General features: G+C 43.6%; 1 protein-coding gene across 2 annotated transcripts in view; it reads left to right on the plus strand.

The window, feature by feature from the left end:
- SPATA17 (spermatogenesis associated 17) overlaps positions 1-23,661 on the plus strand; it is a 705,361-nt gene that overhangs the window by 77,591 nt on the left and 604,109 nt on the right. For both annotated transcript variants that reach the window (XM_078647122.1, XM_078647123.1), the window contains exons 2-3: positions 947-1,036; positions 19,796-19,877. In XM_078647122.1, coding sequence (XP_078503248.1) covers positions 947-1,036; positions 19,796-19,877 — 172 coding nt within the window. The remainder of the gene's footprint in view (positions 1-946; positions 1,037-19,795; positions 19,878-23,661) is intronic.

A 23,661-nucleotide genomic window follows, 5' to 3' on the forward strand; every position in this document is an offset into this window, starting at 1 on the left:
AATCGCAAAATGCTATGTATGTAGGATTTGCAAATAATTTTGCGAATCCTAAGTATTCCTTAATTGCGAATTGTAAATTGCAATTCGCAATTAAGGAATACCTCCCCATTCTTTCCTATTGGCATAGAGGCCTATAGGAATGAATGGGAAGACATTCTCAATTTGCGATTCTCAATTAGAGAATCGCAAATTCAGAATGCAATTTCAAGGGTGCCAGGGTGTCAAAAGGACACCCTGTTGCACCCCTGAAATGTGCATGAGTGACCATGTGGCACACATACATGCCCTGTATGTGTGCCACATGGACATACATGCCCCTTGGGCATGTATGTGTGCCACATGGACATACATGCCCTATGGGCATGTATGTGTGCCACATGGCACTTTGAAAAATGCAAAAAAGTGAATTTTTCAAAGAAATCGCAAATTACCACCAACTTGAAGTTGGTGGTAATTTGCGATTCCTTATGGCCAAATTGCACTTTTTCTGGCTCTCATACATTGCATTTAAGGAATCGCAATTTGTGATTCCTTAAATGCAATTGCAAAATAGGGAATCGCAAATTTGCGATTTCTTATTTTGCGAGGCTGTTTTGCTTACATACATACCACTTAGCTATTTTGCCATCGCAAATGCCGAAATTCAGCGAATTTCGGCGTTTGCGATAGCAAAACTGCCTTCATACATATGGCCCATAGAGATCTGTGTGTAGTTCAGTGTGCATTGTGTTAATGCTTTTGTTGTGATAGAGAGCAACATATCGATATAATGGAAAAGTACAGAGGAAAAACATTCTAAAATAGTAAACGTAATAATTTAATATACTGAAACCTATAACATAGAAACCATCCTTAACTTCCATGCCGATTTCCTTTCCCCATATCAACCATTTTCTATACTGTAAGGTCTTTTTTTAGTAAATGGGAAACATGTTTCTGTTTGCAGGGTTGCAGAGGAGCACAGAATGAACGAACATAATGCTGCTGTGAAAATTCAGAGCTGGTTTCGAGGATGCCGAGTGCGTGCCTATATAAGGTATTATGGTGCTATTTTTTTATTTAACTCTTTCGTTTTATATTTTGCTACGTTTACTCGCTATACAGTTATTTGCATGCAAAACTATTTATTCACTCTACTATATTTCCATTGCGAAATCTTTTAGTCAATATTATAGACGCAGAATTGTTTGATATTGCAATGAAATAAAGAAAGAATGTCTCAACTGTTTTATGTGCAATATATTTCCAATTGTAGAAAGCATTTCAATTGCGGTTTACTAGTGTCCAGAATAGAAGATAGTAACAGTACTAAATATGTTTTTCTCATTAAATAAATCCGTAAAACTCACAGCTTTTAAAAATGCATAGTTGATCCTGGCCCTTTCTGCAGGGACATCACAGACTTTTGCCTTCCTTTGCTGAACTTGTTTTGTCTTGGCTTTTAAGACTCTGTGCCCTTTTTCTTGCAAGCTAGTGGTAAAGTGCTTGTGGTCTCTCCTTCAAAAATGGTAAAATCAGCCCGCAGCTAATTGGCACATTTAATTTACTTGTAAGTCCCTATTATATGGTACTATCTGTACCCATGGTCTTTAAACTAAATTCTACTAATGGGCAGTTATGTGCCACCCACAAAAGTAGCACTGTAAAATCAGTCTCAGGCCTGCCTCTGCAGCCTGTATGTGCAGTTTCAAACTGCCTTTTGGACCTGGCAAAATTAATCTTTTACCAGGCCTAAAACTACCATTTAATATGTGTAAGTCACCCCTAAGGTAGGCCCTAAAGGGTCATAGGGCAGGTTGACATTTTCTTGTCCCAACCCACTGTGTCTTTGTGGCACTTTCCTGGGTCATGTGACTGTGAATGGTTCTGCTGTTGGTATTTGTGTATTACTTCCAGATAATGAGGCAAAGGGGGGCTTAGGTGTGGACAGGATGGGCCATCCTAACAGGATGGCTGGAGATTGTGCCCAGCCTCACTTACACTTCCTACAACACACACAAAGTGACGTAACACCAGGTCTGCCCTGCCTTTTGATACCCTTGACAGTTTAGCGTCTGGAACAGGGAAAGGTGCTGGCCGTATTGGAGTGAGTCCTAATCCCCAAGTGGTGCCCCCCCAGGTCTTTGACCCTTGGCTGGCATCACAGAGCACTCCTTCCGGCCTGAATGAAGGTTCCATCAGATCTGGCGTGAAGTGACGTAGTGCCTCACAAAACCATGCAGCTTGGCACCAAAAGCATCCCTGGATCTGACATAGAGCAATGTGAAGCTGCGTAGAGCCGCGCCATGCAGAGCCGACGTCAAGTGATGCAAAGTCCTGCAAAGCCTCACCGTCCAGCTGAAAACTTCACTAAAGCAGACGCTGAATGGCGCGAAACCCCCCAAAATCTTGCCGCACAGTGAAAATTTCATCGGAGTTGACACCAAGTGAGGCAAAGGCCAAATACGCAGTCCTCACATCAAGTGCATAGGGAACAACTCCCAGCAGCTCGAACTCGGTCTTTGCCACGACTGCGCCCCGTCACGCTTGGCCTGAACTTGGTACTTTGTTTCAGTCAGGTGTGACTAGATAATCGCAGCTGGCACTTTGAGCTTCTAGGGGCTATTTTCACCTAGAACTTTAACATTCAATGTTTCTGGTACTACTGATTAGATTTTTGTCGTTCTGGTATAATTTTATTTATTAAAATGTACTTTATTTATCCAAATTGGTTTGGGCTTTTTCTTTTGTTGTTTTCTCACTTTATTACCGTTTCAGTGCTGCATAATTACTTTACACATTGCTTCTAAGTCAAGTCTAACTGTTTTTGTGCCTAGCTACCAGAGGGTTAAGCACAGGTTAATTTATTGACTTTTGTAGTGTTCCCTGACAAGGATTGTGGTGTTTCTTTATTGAGGCTTCCTCCCCTCATCCAAAAATCCAATTTATTGCGTGCATGCATACCAAATTCATGCCATATACACATTTCAGAATGCACTGATATTATCTACAGAAGTGTGTGTTTAATAGGCACATGAGAACCTTTACAGAGTAGAGTCAAAAAGTAAATGTCTCCCTTTATCACTTCTTTATCCTTCTCTAGATGTGTACATTTTAACTTAAGTTAATAGACCCTAGCCTTTAGCATACTTCGATGTTGTTTTAACCCATACAGTAAATACCAATATAATAACTTCATTAAATGTATTTAATATCTCACAGTTATTGCACTGTTCTAAGACTTGTGATTGTGTATACAAACTTAATTTGAAACTACGCATACCAATATACTTTCAATAAATACTTAATTCATCTGTTATTACACATCTGATTTGTTAACTCTGACAAATGTCACACTCTGTCCATTTATTTATTAATGTAAATACTTCATTTATATTTATAATGTTGTGTTAACCTAAAAAAGCTTTTAATAGTGCAACACATTCTTTCAAGAGCAGCGGGCTGATTTTTAAAGTGTTAACAATTGGGCGTGCGTATCCCACCGCATCTCTATAACATCTAGAAAAATGTTGTGAACAAATTGAACTATAAAATTATCCCTTCTTAAATATGGATAAGCGGACCCTCCATCATAATATTGTAAACTCAAAAGAAATATGTAAGACTTAAAATACATTTAGCGGAAATGCAGATTTTCCAAACTATTTAAGCAAAATATGAGATTTTAATATAGACAAGGACACTCACATTATATACACAAACACTTTAATTAACATTTCCCTCAAAAGCATTATTAATTCAGTATTTTGAAGATGACCTGAAGGACTTCTATTCCAGTTCTTGGCCCTTTTGTGGACTGAAATGATTGTGAAGTACAGAGTAGCAACTTGAGCACCCATGGCCTGATTAACTGTAAACTAAAAAGCTGAAGAGAGAGAAGATATTCTGAACTAAGATAGTTGTTAGAATAAAACTAAACCTTACTACACAACAACTATTGATAAAATCAAGCTTAATAGCAAAGAAACAAGAACCCAGGCCTAATCAAAGGGAGTTAAAACGGTTGGGCACCTGCTTGTCATAAATAAGATTTTAGGACCCTATTCTCAAAGGTAAATCTACACATGAGTAAATCTACACATATAAATATAAACTTACATTTTGTAATAAGTGTGCTACCTTTGGCTATTCACCATTTCAGAATATAGATTTTCTACCAAAGCCAAGGCATACATGCCTCCATCCCTGAAACCCGGGATAAGCCAAATTTATGAGTGTAAAGTTACTTACGTAGGTGGAGGTCTTCACCACTAGTCCAGAAATCTCTCTATGGAAGTGCTTCCCAAACTTTTTAGAACCATGACCCACTTTTTAGTATGACAAACTTTCTAGAGCCATCTTGTTTTAATGGACAATTGGTGGGTAATTTTTTTTAAATGTAGTTAAAGCATTGTCTGGCAGCACATTGTCATTTACAGGCAGCATATTTTCTATTGCAATGGTCACTAATTTGGTACAGACTTACTGTGTTACTGATAAAACTATATTGCATTCAAATGATAATGTTCAGAAATTAGGTTTCAATTAATATTTATTATTTGTGCATCACCAAGTAAAGTGTTTAGATTTGTTCTGATCCTATTAAAATCTGTTTCCATCACACACAGAATTAAATAAATTGCTTCCTTTTTCCTTTCCTAACTGCTGAATGGATAGAGTTCATTTACAGGTATATACATTTTGGTCTGCCTTACAAAACATATATATCATGCAGCCTTTCCTTTCACACTTGAACTCCAGCAAGATTGTCACATAATTCACTGTACCTTTTCTGCTCTGATGAGAACGTGAGAGGAGTTTGTAAACCCCCGGTCACCATGTTTTAAAAAAATTATCAGCAGAAGGCATAGTCTGACATTTGATCACTGCAGTAAATGTGACAAGATAGGTGCAGAATACAAAGGCATCTTTGTTTATTGCTTGGACTTCCATGACCCACCAAAAAGCCGGTCACAACACAGTTTGGTGCTCTATGGCATGGTATAGGTAAATTTTAAAATGTTTATTAAAGCGAAGAAAAAAAGCAGTACTAGTTTTTTTGTTGCATATTTTTGTAAATTCATTGTATACGTATACTTTAAATATAGAACAAAATTTAAATACTGGGACAGCACTATTAACTTACATTTTGGATTTAATGTTTAATTAATTTCAATATATTCATTTAAAATCATTTTTAAAGATGTATTTAAAACACTCCACGTAAAGTAAAATGCTTTTAGTTACTTATTCTGTAGCAGAAATTACCGAAAGTTATATATAGAATAATTTTAAATTAATTTTATTATAGAATAAAGTTAAGTTAAGTTACATTTATTTCTTAGTGAAAAAAGTTAGGTTAAGTTACATTTATTTCTTAGTGAAAAAAGTTATTAAAACATGTTGTAAAATAATATAATTTTTTTGTTTATGTATCATATTTTTAACATTCAAATAAATGTAAGTATATTTTAAAAAAATCAACATAAATACTTTTATTTTAACATTATTTCTTTAACATTATTTCTATTTTAAGTCCCTACTTCCATTATTTTCTATAGGGTGGGTGTTGCACTACCAGTGGTTGGCCATGAGTGATGCTGACTTACTTCAGTTTTGAGCTGGTGTACATTTACAACTGTTTTGAAACCTGTTTGGCTGTAACAGCTTTAGAAGTAAGGTTGGTGAATAGGAATGGGCTTACTCTTTTGTGGGTGGAGCTATGACCCTCCTTAAAACCCTCCTTAGCTCTCCCTAAATTCTGTCTTACTCCTTCCTAAACCCCTCCCATTTGGAGTATGCATTCCCTATTTTGCCGACCACTCCACCATCCCTCCCATGCTTACTACAAAAACATTTATGTATGTATAAGGAGATCCCTTCAGTCGTGCCGGAGTTCTCCACATAAAAAAGACAGGCGAGGTGGAGACCTCCATCCATAGGTTAATAAATATAGTAGTAAATATAGTAGTACTATTGAACATACTAAAAAATGCAGTTGGGAATGAGCCCTCAGAGTTTCTCTCACTAGATTGGGATACTCTCTGCTATTCTTCTCTTAAATCTTGTGACAGGCAAAATATCTGGTGTTCAGGGTACTTCCCACACTCATTCTATCACCTATGCCTAATAGAAGTAGGCTTAAGTTTGGAAGTACAATATGTATGAGGAATAGTATTGCAAAGGTTTGTGAGTACTCAAAAGTTGTAGCGTTTCGCTTTTTCACATCATGGGCAATTCCCCATTGCAACACCCATTTTTCTGCGCCAGCCAATACTCCCAACTACTAAAATTCCAACTAGTTCACAAATTCTATGGCAGGACCGAAGGCGAGGATTATGCTCTACTTTCTTTATTTTCCATATCCAGCAGTGTTCAACTTTAAACATGAAAACTATCTTTCCCATGGATCCTAGGGAAAGGTCAACAAAGATCAACCAATCAGCAGTCCTGAACACCCTGAGAGGCACAAGACTACTGTGATATGTCCTCTTTCTTTTCCGGCTCCTCCAGCAGTTAATTCACACATTTTCTTATTCCTCATTGTGATGGTTATTTTGTTTAATTTCTCTATTTCTGATTGTATTATGGTATCATTGTTGCGCTGCGGAGATTTCAGCGCAATACTCCATGCCGCGGAAGCGTCTCTCATCGCTCGACTCGCGGCAATTGCATTTAGACTTGGGCTGATGCTGTAGCGGCAGGGGGAAGCTAAAGGAAGTGTGTGCAGCACAACCCGCTTCTCGTTGCTCCATGGAGGACGCGCTGCTTTCTTGTTGGATTCAAAATCTGACAGCAGTGCGCCGCCGCCGAGCCTCTGCCCAAGCCGTATGGAAGTCGTGATGCCCGTAATGACGGGTCAGTAATTATCCATTAGGCAGCCTGACACCTGTTTGAAGCGGGTGGGTAGTTTCTTTAGGGTTCAGTAGCAATTTTCATAGGAGTAAGAAGCTCCCAGTGGGCCAGTGCCTTCCATCCTTATGCTGCTATTGGGGCCCAGCCCAGGCATCCAGAATACCCATAGAAACAGGGTGAGTCCTCCCAGGGGAGTTTTGTGCCCACATATTTGCGCTTTTGCTGCCAAATTAGAAGGCTTTTACAGACGCCAAACAACCAAGAGCCTTAGGTTCACCAGACTAGTGGGGCAGTGAGGCCATTATAAAGGGTCCCTTTCTCCCATCACCTACCTACCCTGTAAGGCCCTGTCCTGTCATGGATAGGGATTACATCGAGGAGGAGTCCATACAGGTCCTCCCCCTAAATGACGAGTTCTGTGAGGCGGTGGATGCCTCGATCCACCAGGCGGTCGCAGAAGCCATGGGCCCCTTCGAGCGTCGCCTCATGGAAATCACCTACGCTGACACCATGCCTTCAAGGGGTAACCCCCCACCCTTATCCGTGCCCCTAAGCACAAATCTGAGTCAGCCATTGATCTTGACACCTCTGAACGCCTTAAGAAGTCTTTCCTAGCCAGCCCTTCCCTTGACCCCCCTGATGCACTGGGGGAGGTTGCCCCCTTTTCTCAGCAAGGCGGGGGCACGAAGGAGAAGAGTACCCTAGTGAATCCACTGATGAAGCGGGCCCCTCAAGGCCATGGAGCCCCCCGCTAGTGGCGAGGAAGCGCCTTTAGATATACTGGTCCTTGAGGACCTTCTGCACCCACGTTCCACTGAATGGCTCTCTGGGGATAAGGTCACCCAATTTGTAGTGAGTCGCTTTAGGAAGCCTCTGGAGAAAAAGGTTAGGGCCTGCCTTAGGGTGGAGTATTCCCGTCCCGCCCTCGCGGGTAAGGTGGCGGTCACCCCCTGCTATAGATCCCCGAATGGCCAAGTTTCTGGAAAAATATATCCATGACCCCAAAAAAGGGATAGATCGGACCTGAAGAGCGTGACAGGATAAACTTCTGGACGCCTGCAGCCCACTCACCAAAATTCTGGACCTTACAGAGGAGACTAAGGCCTCCAACTCCACCCTCTCTCCCGAGTGTGTGTCGGGCTGGGGTCAGTGTTCCATAGTGTTTCTGGGCAACGCTAATTGCACTCTCTCAACTAAGAGGCAGTGTTCCCTTCTGTTAAAGGTTGACCTCAAACTTGGGGACCTCGCTTCTTCAGAGGTAGGCACAGTGGCTCACGGGGGCTCTGCCGGGAGCCGTTTGTCAAAGAATTGAGGAAATTCGTGGCAACATTTACCACCCTGGACAAGTTGCAAGCTTCCATGAAGCAAGTCTTTCACTCAAAGGTTTTTGTTGGGCCCGGTCATGGCAGGGGGCGCTCGGTCGGCCACTTCTACACCCAAGCCCCTTTCAGGAGCTTTAAGAAAGGGCAGGAGCAACCCAGGCAAGGTGAGTTTGTCCAGTCCCTGGGAAAGTATAGGGTTCGAGGCTCCAGGACCTGCCGCCAGAGGCCACTTCCAGGCCCAATCAGGTGAGAATTTGCCTCTCCCCCCAGTTGCAGGTAGTGGGGCAGGTTAGCTTTCATTGTGCACAATTGGGAGGCCATTACCTCAGATTCATGGGTTTTCCAAACCATCGGGGGATTCCACAGAGAGTTCTACGGGGGCCCGGTTCAGGAGTTTCGCCCACGCTCTCTCATCTTTGCCGAAGCCCAAACCGCCCTGGTAGACAAGGAAATGGCGGATCTCCTACGTAATGGGGCGATAGCCCACGCCTGCCTCCACCCTCGGGGTTTCCTAAGCAACGTTTTATTGTTGGACAAGACCGATGAGGGCCAGTACCAAGTCATGAATCTACAAGAGTTCAACAGCTGGTTTGGTTTATCGCCATTTCAAAATAGAGGAAATCTACCTGGTGTGTGACCTCCTGCACCCAAGCAGCTAGATGGTGCGCCTAGATCTAAAGGACTCATACTTGGTGGTTCCGATCTTCCCCTCACACCGCCAGTTTCAGTTCCAGTAGAAGAGTCAGGTGTACGAGTTCACTACCCTCCCATTCGAGCTATCTTCCGCACTTTGGTGCTTCACCAACGTCCTCAAGATGGTGGTAGAGTACCTCAGGACTCAGGGTTTCTGCCTCATCATATACCTCGACGACCTCCTGCTCTTGGCTCAGTCCCCGACGTTACTGGCGGAGCAGCTACAGATGACAGTGGCCTTATTGCAAGGCCTGGGCTTCGTCATCAACTAAAATAAGTCCCCCCTCTCTCCGAAAAGGAAGACTACCTTCCTTGGGTTTGTCATAGACTCAGTGAGCAAAACCTTATGTTTACCAGCCAGGAAGATTTCAAAGATTCAATGGGATTTCAGGAGAACCATAGCCAGGCCTACTACTTCTCTCAGGCAGATCGCCAGGGTAGTGGGTCTCCTGTCGGCCTCTATACAGGCCATCTACCCGGGCTCTCTCCACTACAGAGCCCTCCAACAACTCAAGCCCATCCACCTGAGGAGGGGTTTGCAGTATGCAGAGCAAGTCCCACTCACAGAGGAAGTGAGGCTGGAGATGCGGTGGTGGATAGACCATATGGAGGCCTGGGACGGGGCGGACATTGTTATAGAGTCGGACGCCAGCAAATCAGGCTGGTGTGCTTGCTGTGGGGACTCCTTTACAGGAGGAAAGTGGACCGCAGAAAGCAACTTCTCCACCTCAACTGCCCAGGCTCCTTTGCCATCAAATGTTGGACCAAGGACAATGTCAGCTACAGTGTACTCCTCAAAATGGAGAATGTCTCAGAGGTCCGATAGATAAACCACCTGGGTGGCACCAAGTTCAAGGTGCTAGCGGATTTGGCCAAGGAGTTTTGGACATTTTGTCTCGACCGCAATATCTTGGTGTCAGCGGAGTACCTTCCCAGGGCGTCCAATGTTATTGTGGTCTGGTATTCCAGGGTGTGGACAGATATGAGCCTCTAACAGTTGAACCCTCAAGTCTTCCAGAGGCTGCAATCACTGTGGGGCCTGTTCTCAGCAGATTTCTGTGCCTCGCGCCTAGACCATCACTTTCCCAAATTCTTCTGCTGGAAGCCGGACCCTTTGGCAGCAGCCACGGATGCCTTCCTCCAAGAAGGTCGACTGAGGTGCGTTATGCCTTCCCATCGATCGCCATGATAATGTGCCTATCGGCTCAGGTCCGCAGACAGCAAGCGAGAGTGGTGCTAATCACGCCCTATTGGAGGTCTTATGTATGGTTTCCAATTCTTCTGGAACTTTCCTGTGATTTTCCAATCCTTCTACCCCAAGATTAGAATATCCCTTTGGATCCCAAGGAAGGTCCTCATCCTCTGGTCTTACAGAATCGGAAGACCCTCATGGCCTGGCGGATTACTGGCAATGTTGGAGACTCCGTGGCCTATCAGGAGAAGCTCAAAATATTTTATCAGCAGCCTGGGCAGAGGGCACCAAAATACGCTACAGATCAGCCTGGTCCAAGTGGGTGTGTGGGTGCCGTAGGAAAGATCAAGATCCCGTGGGGTGCGAAGTGGTCTACATCCTGAATTTCCTGACTTCCTTGGCTTCAGAAGGTTTGGCATATTGCACTATCAATTCGTACAGGTCCGCGATTTCGGCGGGCCATGCCACGGTCCAATGGGACAGGGTGGGCGAACATCTGCTTGTCTGCAAGCTTATGAGAAGTATTCATCTGTCGCTTCCACCGCAGCCCAGATACTTTACGTTGTGGAATGTTAACAAGTCATTATCCCTCTTTAAGTCATAGCAGGCGAATAATACCTGTGAGGGAAGGCGTTATCAGCAAAACGTGCCATGCTCTTGTGCCTTATCTTCTGCAGGTGAGTGTCTGATGTGAGGGCCCTGGACCTCTCTGGTCGGGTCTTTAACCCCCAAGGAGTCATTTTCCATATTTCTCAACACACAAAGTCGGGTTCCAGGACAATATTGTATCCTGCCATTAACAAATATCCCAAACTGTGCATAGTGCGCTGCCTGAAGGCTTATGAAAGTATGACAGATGAGCATCGTCCCTACAGGGAGAACCAATTATTCAGTTTTTCTAAGGAAACCTTTCAAAGCGGTCTCTTCCCCCACCAAAGCTAGATGGATCAGAGGGGTCATGCAGGAGGCGGGCATTGAAATTTCGCCCTTTGGTGCCCACTCAGTCAGAGGGGCGATGGCCTCCAAGGCGGGGTTTTCACTCGGAGTCCGCCTTGAGGATATAATTCATGCCATGGACTGGTCTTCAGATTCCATGTTCAAAAGATTCTATTTCAATCCAGTCATGGACATGGCTTCCCTGGTGGTCGACAAGCTTTGAACGAGCATAATCCTCGCCTCCGGTCCTGCCATAGAATGAAAAATTTCCATAGTAGACATTAAGGAAAGTTTCAATTCTCACTTTGCCTCTGGATTCAAGCTAGCTTGGCTTATGAAGGGTGTTACCTAGAAACCAGTCCCAGGATGCTTGTTTCCGGTTCAGGGAAGAGCTGGCATTGCGGGTTCGGGTTGGACTGTTCCCATGAGGCACAGGGTCAAGACTTATTTGCATATAGCTCGGTCTCAACTGAGGTGGTGAAGTGAGCTAAATAATGATGATGGATTGAATCCAGATCTGTGACTGTGGGTGAGTGTCTGAAAAGTTTCAGCACTCTTTCCATCATCTCCTTGTGGTTGCATTGTTCGCCCTGCGTTGGCAGGGTATGCCCAGACGTGGGTCCCTTGCTCACTTTGCCACTGGATTCAAGCTAGCCTGGCTGATGAAGGGTGTTACCCAGAAACAGGTCCCCTGATGCTTGTTTCCAGTTCAATGAAGACTTTGCTTAGCAGTTCGGGTGGACTGTTCCCATGAGGCATAGTCTAGACTGATTTGCATATAGCTGGGTCTGAACTGAGGTTGCGAAGTGAGCTAAAGAATGATGATGGATTCTACCCAGATCTGTGACTGGGGGAGAGTGTCTGAAAAGTTTCAGCACTCCGTCCATCATCTCCCTGTGTTTACTCAATTCTATTAAGGACACGGAGGCGAGGATTAATCCCACCCAGAGTTTCCTGAGGTTATCAGTCACCTTTCCCACCCGGTCTAAGAGAGACAGGGATTGGGGGTGTTCCAGATTGGCGTATGGTATACGTATGACCTTAAGTTTTGCTTACAATATTATTCTGACCAATTTTAGAGTTCCTAATGTAGCACTGCGTAGGAATATCTTACTATTGTCGTGCTTTGTTTGCCTCTGTTATTGTTCTAAGAAATCCAGGGTACACCAGTTCAGATTCATATCTTTCTCCTCTGGCTTCTTGTAGGCTCAGAACCTGCTAAGATGGACTAGAGGAATTCGGTGACTGGTAGCATGTCGCAGTCAGATAAGAGGACATATCTGTTTTGAATGTGGCTTCTCACCAATAAGCCACACCCAATCACTGCACTCCCACCTGGGAGGCAAATATATCATTACAACTTTGAATAATATACCCTTTTAAGCATGTCTTACCACCCCTGGCACAGCAAGACTGCAACACAAAACAAACAACACCTTTTGAAAAAGAGTTTTATTTAACAAAATGCAAAGACTTTCACTTTTAGAATAAGGCTTGGGGTTTATTACATAATATTCTCTAAACAAAGGCTGTCTCGGATACCAAATGCATTAAATTCAAATATATGTAGCAAACTTATAATCTAAAGACATGAATCAATAACTGAGCAAACTTATAATCTAAATGGCATGAATCAATGATTATACTGAATAATAAACAAGCAATAACTGATATTCGGTAAGATACACTGGACGTCCTGCAAGAGATCAGAAAGATATATATACAGAGTAAAGGATCACTCTAGATGTGCACCTCCCACACCACAAAGAAAACACCTCAAACGATCACAGCCACTGGCTCACATCACAATGGCAATAATCACAAAACTCAATACATCACCTGATGCATACACTGCCCACTTCTGGCCGGGGGAAGTCTTCACACAGCTGGGGATCAGAGCTCAGCAATCAGGGTTCAATCCGAGCTAGACACCTCTGCCCTCACTCGGAATCCAAACTTCCAAAACTTCCACTTCCAACTTCCACCAGACCAGTGGAGGCTCCCCCTTTTAATACAAATGAAAACGTTGGTCGAAGCTTCTAGCAAGCCCCGCTTCCTTTTCCCATCAGATTCCATACGACTCCGTGTCGGGGACACAGCATTGGTTGATCAGGCCTTTGCTATGTCCTTGAGAAGGAGCCTGCACATTCCTCTAATAAGAACCGGTTTCTACTAGCACACAGAGTGCAGAAAACAAGTGAAAGCAAAACATCACTTCTCACCTAGAAAGGCTCAGAAGATGGAGTCGCTGAAGCATAGGCCACTAATGCAAGATGGCATACGATTATGCCAAAGCCAATAGGCAAGCCCTGCCATTAAGCAAGATAAAGTCAGAAAACAAAATGGTCAAAGCCAATAGTAAGAACTCATAATTCTAACCACTGACACATTCCTACACAACTGCACACCTTCAAATGCACATCCCACACGCTCTACTCTTGGCAAGACTGTTCCACTCAGTAACAGCTCCCACTGAAAGACAGCAAGATTACAGAACAGAAGAGAAGCAGGCACATGCAGGACCATCCTACATTAAGGAACACACTAAAATCAATTAAAATGGTGGTGTGAGGGTCTTCAGAGGGTGCCAAAATCACAAGAGTGGCTCATTTATTACATTATCTCAGAAGACTTGCGCCTTTCAGGTGTACGGGACACCAAGTCACTTAAGCCACCCAGCAATACCGCTTCGTCCAACTCATAATAAAATTCTTTGAGCACTTTCACTATATTCATTGAGAATCAGAGGCGTAGTGTTTGAAATCTGCCATAGTCGGATGCTTCCAGGAGTAGTCAAGCGTGTGAGTATTTACACATTCGTAAATGCAATCAGATGTACACTTTCTTTTTTTTCTTCAGGGGAGAAGTCCCTTCTTCTAAACCACCAACAAGTTTAGTCCTCCCCACTTCTGCCCTGGAAACACACTTTCTCCTGTCCTACAGGAATATGTTTGATTGCGTCTCCAGGATGGAAACCTACATGACAATTGTTGGTCATTACCCTCAAATGTTTCAGTTTGCGAATGTTAACACCTTTTACAGTTTCACTCACCCGGGCACAACCACAAGTCCGGTCCCCCTACTAAAATCATAACACAAACATGTCACCATTCTGGCTGAGTTCCCTTATTTGTATAAAAAAATAAAAGATAAGAATAAAACATTTGCAGGGGTAAACTGTATATTGCCAGCACAAATTGTGATGGAAATGTGCGGTATGCACATATATTGTTTGGGAAATGATGGATTTCCCTGCATTTATGTGTGCAGTTTTGTGCAGAGCTTGGAGACAGATTTTCAAAGGCCTTTTGCGAATTAATCCCTGCAACTCAAAATTACAGGGTTTGCAACCACAAAAGGTGTTTTCTATATACTAAACCCATGATGTGAGTTGTATAAGCATTTTCGACTAGCTTAATGGGGTTTGCAACCCATACCAAATAAAAATTCGGAAGCACTTAAAAATGGCCCTCCTGCTTACATAATGTTTTTTTTTTCTATTTATGTGCCCTCATTGCATTTCATATATTATTGTTTCTAAGTGCACATTTCTCACTGAGGAAGGTATGTTGGATGTAGTATTGTTTACAAATATATACCGTATAGCATTTGCTTTGTTATAGGTTGATAGGGTATCCAATATATATATATACAAAAATGTTAAGTGATTTATAATTTTTTACTGAATTAAGTGAAGGTGCAACAAGGTTAATGTGTTATTTCTTGTATTTTTGCATTTAACATCTTTAATTTTTAGACTCAACATTTTCAAAATATCCAGACAAGTACATTTACGCTGGGTACAGACAAGTATTAGACACAGAGGAAAATCGTCGAATTCCTGGGATACTTGGTTCTTGCAAGCAGAGCTGTAAACACCTTTAGTGAAGGCAACAGGCAGACTTCTTGGCGCTAGCTTGGCTGTATTAGCTTGGTGGGAACACCACAAGTCACTGAGCCTAGGGACACAGAACAATCGTCTTATCAAACCAAGGTCAATGGGAGCCCTTGCACGGAGACTCTCATTGACCTCAATTTCAATCTGTTCCTGTTGCAGGCAGTAGGCCTAACCACACAAGTGGTGCAGCGTGTTTATCAGCACAAGTGGGGCAATGCTGGGTGGTAGACATTTTGTGGATTCCTGCGGATTCTGAAAGTTTCCATCACATACATGTAAGGAAAATGTGAGATTTCAGGAAAGGTTTGAGGTTTACAGGGCATTGTGGGCAGCCGCGGTCCGTGGAGGGAGTTCCGGTGGGGCAGAAAGGCGGGGAGGGGGAGGGGCAGGGTGGGGGGGTGCTAAAAACCAGACTATGGTAGTTGGAGGTAAGTAAACAATTTAATTAATAAAACAAATTTCGTAGCGTGCTCTGCATTGCAAAATGTGATGCAGCACGCGCTAGGAAATTAGTTTTATTAATTAAATTGTTTCCACCCACACAAGTCAGATACCATTTTTATCAGGAGACTTGAGGGAATGTTGTGTGGTAGGAAATGTGTGGCTCTCCACAGATTTCAGGAGTTTTACCCACAGAAACCTGAGGTAAATGTGGGTTTTTAGTCAAAGTTTGAGGTTTGCAGGGCATTGTGGAAAGGAAAATGGTGTGGATGTATGGCAAGTTCACCACCCTTGACTACCCCGGACGTCTAGTTTTTAGAGCTGTCTGGGTCTGGTAGGTTTTCCCAGGTGGAAGCCTACTTAAGCCCAAAAAGTGTGCCATTCACCATTGCAAGTGGAACGATATTGGGAATTAGCCACACTTTCCTGGCCCTTATGTAAAACCAACATCCAAAAGATTCTGATGTCCTTTCACTTGCCATTGGGATGGGATGCTTTAGTCCACAAGGGAGTAGAAAGGCTGTTGAGGTTATAAGGGTGGGGCTTGATGTTAGAATGTGCAAGGCTCTCCCCATTATTTCATGTAAAGACTGCTGCACCATTTAATTGTTGTGGGGGCATCGCCATGCTGAGCAGCCCCCACCTTTCAAATTTTATTTCAATCGAGGTGGGGCCATGCCCATGGTGGGCAGCCCCCCTATATTGTTTTAAAAAACACTTTCTCTGGTTTCTAGTGGGCTTTCTGTCCTTCCTAGGGGGCAGGTCAGGGGTAATTACCCCATCTGCCCCCTGGAGGGGCAGAAAGACTGTTGCCCCATTTATTTGGGGTGGAGCCATGGCCATGACCATGATGGGCAGCCCCCACCCCTGTATTAAAAAAAAAAGTCCCAGGTGTTTAGTGGGCTTTCTGCCCCCGAGGGGTGCAGGTCAGGGTGACAATCCCGTTTGGTCCCCTTGGGGGCAGAAAGACTGTTGCCCCATTTAGTTGGGTGGGTGCATAACCATGCCCATGGTGGACAGCCCCCACCCCTATATTTAAAAAAATAACACCTTTTCCTTGCGCCTAGTGGGCTTTCTGCTCCCCCCAAAGAGGGACAGTAAGACTGTTGCCTCATTTACCTGGGGTGGGCTCATGGCCATGCCCATGCTGGACGGCCCTCACCCCTGTATTTAAAATATAAAATTCTCTGGCATCTAGTGGACGATCTGCCTCCCCCCATGGGAGAGAACAGGGGTAATTACCCTAATCTGCGCCCCCCTGGAGGGCAGAAAGACTGTTGAGCCATTTATTTGGGGGTGGTGGCATAGTCATGCTCATAGTGGGGAGCCCCCACCCCTAAATCTTTTAACAAGCTTTCACTGGCATCTATTGGCCATTCTGCCCCCTGGGGGTGGCGCATATTGGGGCTATTAGCCCCACCTGCTCCCCAGGGGGTCAGAAAGACTGTTGCCCCATTTAGTTGGGGTGGGTGCATAGTCATGCCCATGGTGTGCAGCCCACATCCCTATATTAAAAAAAAATAACAACTTTTCCTTGCGCCTAGTGGGCTTCTGCTCCCCCAAAGAAGGGCAGAAAGACTGTTACCCTATTTACTTGGGGTGGGAACATGGCCATGCCCATGTGGGCTGCCCTCACTCCTATATTTAAAATTAAAAAAAATCCCTGGCATCTAGTGGACGTTCTGCCTCCACCACCCTATGGGGGGATTACAGAGGCAATTACCCTATCTGTGCCCCCTGGGGGGGGGGGCAGAAAGACTGTTGAGCCATTTATTTGGGGGGTGGTATAGCCATGTTTATAGTGGGGAGCCCCCACCCCTATATTTTCCAACAAGCTTTCCCTGGCATCTATTGGCCATTCTGCCCCCTGGGGGTGGCGCATATCAGGGCTAATAGCCCTGTCAGCTCAGAAAGACTGTTGCCCCATTTACTTAGGGTGGGGGCATGGTCATGCCCATGCTGGGCGGCCTCACCCCTATATTTAAAAACAAAATCCCTGGCATCAAGTTGGCTTTCTGCCTCCCCAGGGGTCCAGATCTGGGTGATCACTGCATCTGGTCCCCCAAGGGGGCAGAAGGACTGCTTCCCCATTCACTCGGGTTGGGGGCATGGCAATACCCATGCTGGGCTGCCCCAACCTATATTTAAAGAAACCAAATCACTGGCATCTAGTGTGCTTTCTGCTCCCCCCCCCCCTCCGATTGGGGATTATTACCCCAATCTGCACCTGTGGGGCAGAAAGACTGTTTCCCCATTTATTTGGGGTGGGGGCATAACCATGCCCATGGTGGGCAACCCTCACCCCTATATTTCTATATAAAAAAAAATCCCTGGTGTCTAGTGCACTTTCTGACGGCCCGGAGGTGGGGGGGGGGCACACCCGGGGGGTAATTGTCCCGATCTGCCCCCCAAGGGTGGCAAAAAGGCTAAAGTATGCAAATTGCCTAGGGGGAACACAAGCCCTTGCCCAAGGGGTACTACCCCTGTCCCAGGTCTCTAGTGGGTGGATCCCTGCTTGGCGGACCCCAAATTGTGATCAACTGGGCAGAGGTACCATTTGAAAGGGGAGATTCTCCCCTTTCCAACAATTGCTCTCCTATTGGAATCAGTGCTCGGGCTGAGATATGCCCCTGAGCACTGATTCGACCACTGGCTCGTTTTACTTTCACTTTTACTGCAATGAGGTCAGAACGCGCTGCATGCCAATCATTCCTGCAGTAAAAAATAAACCTTTGAGTACCTCCCCCATTGTTGGCCAGTGGCCGACACCCACAGTGGGGAGGTAGGGAAGCCGTCGGCCATTGGCTGATGGCCACACGCAAAAGGTTAACCGGAGGAAACGTCTGATCAATTCTTGGGTGGCAAGATAAAGGTTTATGAATACCCACAAATATGGGTGCTCCTAAACTACCAGGGCACCCCTTCTGATGAATGGTCACTCCCTACATACACACACAAAGAGCTTAATCCTTTGGCCCTGAGAGAATTCTGAGGAAGTGGGATTATGGTTAGGTATGCTAATAATATTTGACATTTTTCCTTAAATTTCATATCCTTTTCGTTCTTTGCTTTTTTTTTTTGAACTTTTGAAACGAAGGTGTTGACAAATTATTTGGAATTCGTTATATGCATATTTGAAATTGTATGGAATAGATGCTACCTTTCCTCTTCCAAAATAACTTTATAACTAAATAAGGTAGTTGCTTCTCTTTAACTTTTAGGTGGAAGAACTATCGAGTCCATTGACAAATTTGGGTAGAAGCAGGCGCCCCCTAATGTGTCTATGCAAAGTAAGCATGATTGACCAAATTAAACAGAAGTAGAAAGCAAATGCATAGGTGGATCACTGTGCATATAATATGAGACAAAGGCATACATTGCATGCTTGTAAATTCTGCCTAGGATTGGAAAAGTAGGCACACACATAAAAGTGTAAACAAAATACTGCACTTACAAAAGAGTAACTTGGGACAAACATTTAGGAGTCCACATGTTTTAGCACATAACTTTGGATATGATAATGAGTTAAGAGTTTCGCAACAATGACGATGTACCCTCTCTGCCAAACTCTTTTTTCGCCAACCTGATTTACAGGTGGGTGGAACTTAAGAATGTCAACAACAAAGTCTACTCTGAATACTTCGCTGGTATACTTCTCAGAGTTTTGGCTATTCTGCTGCCTGTCCAATTTAGATTGGGCAGTTAATGGCTAGTTTTTACTCTCCCTTACCACCATGAAAAAACTGGCAGTAAGTGGCAGTGAAAATGTTTAAATGAACCGTACACCATGAGAGAAAACTCCCAGTGTGTGGTGGCCATTCGTTTTTATTTTTTACAGAACAAAAACCGAAGTCCTGCTTTGGGATTTTTTTTAATTTTTAAAACGTTAAAAAGTTGACAGGCAGCCATCGTGTTTAATAGAGTCGTCTGTCAAAAAACAAATTGACAGGAACCTCTCTACAGGCGGTTCTTGCCGATGTTAAGTGATAACCGCAGGGCTCGTAGGCAACACTTAAATACGGAATATGGGTAATTCGTCAGGGAGACAAAGTATTTTACTGCACCTCCCTGGCAGAGTAAATACCATACCCTGATCTCTAAATCAGGCCTTTATAACTAATATAACTGGCATAAGTTGTGCAAGAAGTGTGGGAAGAGCACCAATGAATTCAGGACTTTCAAGAAGTAAGTATGAATAAATACGTGAATAGCATATATATATACAGATATATATTGTGACAGGAACACATGGCAAGGGTCACTTCCACATATACGAGATATAGCAACAAACTATGCAATTATGTAAATCTTTCCTAACTAACATTTAGTGAATCGGCACCTTTGTGAGAGAAAATGCAACCTTTCCATTTTCTATTATCCATTATTATACTGTATTGTACAAAATAATTGTATTTTTTCTTGTGTGTCTACATACACATATATTACATTATTATCAATTTTTACATTGGATACTTTCAGGTATCTTCACAAGTTAATGACCATAATCCAAAAATGGTGGCGAGGATTTTTGGCAAGAAAAGTCTTCAGACAAATGGTGCAGGTAATGTAAACTACCAATTTTGGATACATTTTATAGGTGTTTTGTTGTTTACTGCTATTATTCTTAGGTTGCTTTGCGGTATTGTTAATTGTCCTTTGAAGGTTAGGTTTCCCACTCATTTTATTTGTGGAAATGGTTGGATTTTATTCTCCAGTCAGTTCTGACAGCCAAGTTGGTGGTTTTGCTTTCAGGCATACAATAAGTCGTAAGTTCTTGAGCACCGCTGGTTAGCATGGAAGCATGTACCATAGCAGGGCAACAGTTAAGTAACAGGCATTGGCAATGCCAACAGATCTGGTTTTGATTCCTGAATATAGCAATAAAAAGTCTGCTGTAGTGAAACAAAAGAAACAAAAACAATTGCTTTCTGTATAAAATGTTTCTCTGAGATAAAGATTTTAGTATCTGATGAGTTGGAGATGTAAAAGATTCCCTCATACGGGGGTTGTGGCCTGGGCCAAGATGGATCACACTTTTTGCTGCAGCCCCGGCTGGACTGTGTCGATTTGCAGCAATCCTGAATTCCAGCCGGTACATGAGAATCCAGAATGTACCTCCCCAAGAAGTAGAGACAGAAGGGAATTGCTGCTGTATTTAGTGTGTCTGTAATAAGCTTAGATGAGGAAGGAACTGGAACAGACCGACGCAGCTAAAAAATCAGGATGGCATCTGTGGACTCTAGCCAAGGAGCCAGGAAGACAATGATGAGGGAAAATTAATTATTTATTTAATGTTCCCTCTGCATTTTCTCTCAAAATCCCCCCTGCCCAGCCCCTCCGCCCCACCGCTACTACCTGCACAGTCTGCGGCTGCCAACACAGCCTCAGTGACGTGTTGAGAGCAGGAGTTAAACCTTCACAGAGAGTGTGGCTGCTGAAGGATGGGCAGAGAGGGTGCTGTGGGAGGGAGACAGCTGGAGGACTAAGAGGTGAGTGTGCAGTCTGCTCGAGACCCTGAGGTGTTCGTAGTGGGGGTGCAAGTCATTTCTTCTCTGCCCCCACGCTTAGTCCATTAACAGGGGAAAAGCAGGGTCCAGCAAGGACAAAGCAAAGGGCTGGGAGGCATTGGAACTGAGAAAAGAAATAACTGGGAGAGGAGTGCTTAGAGGCACCTTAAGGCCCCTACCCACTTTGGCCTGCCAGGGAAACATTAATTGCTTTGGGGACTGTGGACCCATTTTGCCCCATCACTCCTTTACTGAAAAGGTGTCCCTACACCCTGCTACTGAGGTGAGAATGCAATCTGGATGAGGGAAAACAAAAAATACCCACTGGTTAGCTGCTTCTTGTTCTTCTAGCTGCCCAGCACTCAGGATACAACTCATGGGATCCTGACTGGTATATGGGCACATGGAGTGAGCTCCGTCTCACTGCATGACTGTTGCCGCTCTGAACGAGTGGGCCAGCTGAAACTACCTACTTGAGTGATAGCAGGTTCAGGAATTGGGATACCCTCCACACAACAAACAGGAATATCCCTTCTGACTCCCAGTCAACACCAACTACTGATATAACATCCTAGCTCTCACCAAAGGAACCCAAGGCTAGGAGATAGGTCAGGGTTGGCACCCCTTAATTCTTCACAACACAATAGAGGTAGACATGACCTAAAGGGAAGTTGGAGATACACGTGCAGTACTGGAAGTCCGTCTGTGAGTAGGAGCACATACAGGATGACCCAAACACCAACTGGGATAGCTTGAACGGAAAGCAAATCTGTTCGGCCCATTTAGTCCGCCAGGATTTTTGCTTTTGATCATCTGTTTTTTTACCATTACTGTGGTTGAGTCTCACTCACAGTAATTTCTATTGCCCTTCTAGTCAGGCTGCCTCCAATCATAGTAAGAGATGGGAGCTGCCCCAGAACTGGTTTAAAGTGACCAGAGAGGAGGGGCTGATGATTTCCATGGCCATAGCTCTTGGTGGACTACTAAACATAAGAGGGCTCCTGTAAAGCAATTTAAGGAGAGGAAGACAAACTATAAAAGCAATAAAATCTACCAACTCCACATCATAACATTGGTGTAATTCTTGATATTTAATATAATAATAAGTTCTTGAGCCAAGATATTCATAGTAAACTCATTTATTACTGAAATGATTTTTTCTTTATCTAATTCTGATTTTTTAAATTGTATATAACATAGATATAGTATCATGTTTTATCAGAAGAAACATATCACAAAATGCACCAAACATATGTACTTTATAACAAGCCACCTGACACTCCACTCTTGCTAAAATATTTGCATCCGTTTCAATCAGTCATAAATCATTCACTCTAACTCATTCAGACTACAAACCATTAAAAACAAAATGGCTTGTCAAACCAAATGATGCCCTTAAATACAGGGTGAATTACCACATAGTTTGCTTAACACAATACAATAATCCTGATTTTCATGAAAAGCAATTCAAAAGTAGGGTACACAGCGCAGTTTAAAACTTTCCAGTTATTTCATCATGACAGTATTTCATCATAGTGATGACAATCTTTGCTCCTGATTTGCATTCAGGTTTTAGTAATGCTGATGTGCATTTCGGTGAGACACCAAAATATTGACCACCTTCTTCAGGGTGCAACAGGACAAACCAGACAATATAGGATGCCAAGCAAACAGAGAGAACACGGGGGCCGTCCACAAAATATAAAGAATGTCTGATATCATAAAAGGGCTCAAATTAAAAAATGACATATAACATTGTATTAATAAAAGACACGTATTCCAACAACCTACACTATGTGAAAACAACACGCAGCATATCATTCAATTAAAGGGAATACCCTTGCCAAGAATCTTGGGTGAGTATGTTTAACGATCATGTTATTTCTAATAGACAGAGTAATAGGACCACCATGGGTCGTGAAGAGTAGTACCCTACACCAGCTGAGCGTGTGACAGCTCAAGCATAGGAAAACAAAATCATACCTATGATGGTTACAAAGAAAGGAATGCTACCAAGACTGGTAGCCAAAGATATTACATAGAACCACGGGCGAACAGAGGCAGCCACTCACAGGCCAACACCCTTTAATAGATGAGGAAAAAGGAGCATTTCATGAAACATTACTGCAGTGCGAAGCATATATCCGCAATACACAATACATTGGGGACAAAAAAATTTATTTAAGTGAAAACCAAGCTTGATAGGCAAGTAGCCATATTTTTCTACTGGGAGCCGCTAGGCGCCCACAGGGGATGCTCGTTTAGCGGGGGCTACTCCAAGGCTTCAACAGGGGGACAGACGTCCACTACAAGTAAATATAGTGAGGCAACTGAGGGGGCAAGAGCCAAGAAATCTTTTGAGAACAACAAATTGAATAAATGTAAACAGACTTACGCTAGCCCACTGGAAGAAAAATTTGAAGACATGAGACAATCAGAAGAATTAATGGCGTGCTGGGTGATTCATCCGCCAGTGGTAACTAATGTTGGACTGTGTACAAAGGTTACAACTATACCCAAAGATACCACCACATACCACACCCCTCAACTTAAAACAAATGCCCATACGTCCCTGAAGATTATGTGGGCCAAGCAAAATATATTATTAAATCAATAGGCTGCTCAAACGACTGAGTAACTAATAAACCTATTACAACACAGACTTAAATCTCACGGCTGCGACTCCAACGGTAACTAGTTAATTGAGCGCTCCATAAACATCCAAAGGTATAAACCTAGTTAGGGTGGTACCTATTTAGAGGGACAGCCTAAAGAAGAAAATACAATAAAAAATAACAGATACATGTGTGGTCCCAAACCCCCCACTATATTTATTAG

The sequence above is a fragment of the Lissotriton helveticus genome, chromosome 6 (genome assembly GCF_964261635.1).
Source record: "Lissotriton helveticus chromosome 6, aLisHel1.1, whole genome shotgun sequence".
Taxonomy (NCBI): Eukaryota; Metazoa; Chordata; class Amphibia; order Caudata; family Salamandridae; genus Lissotriton; species Lissotriton helveticus.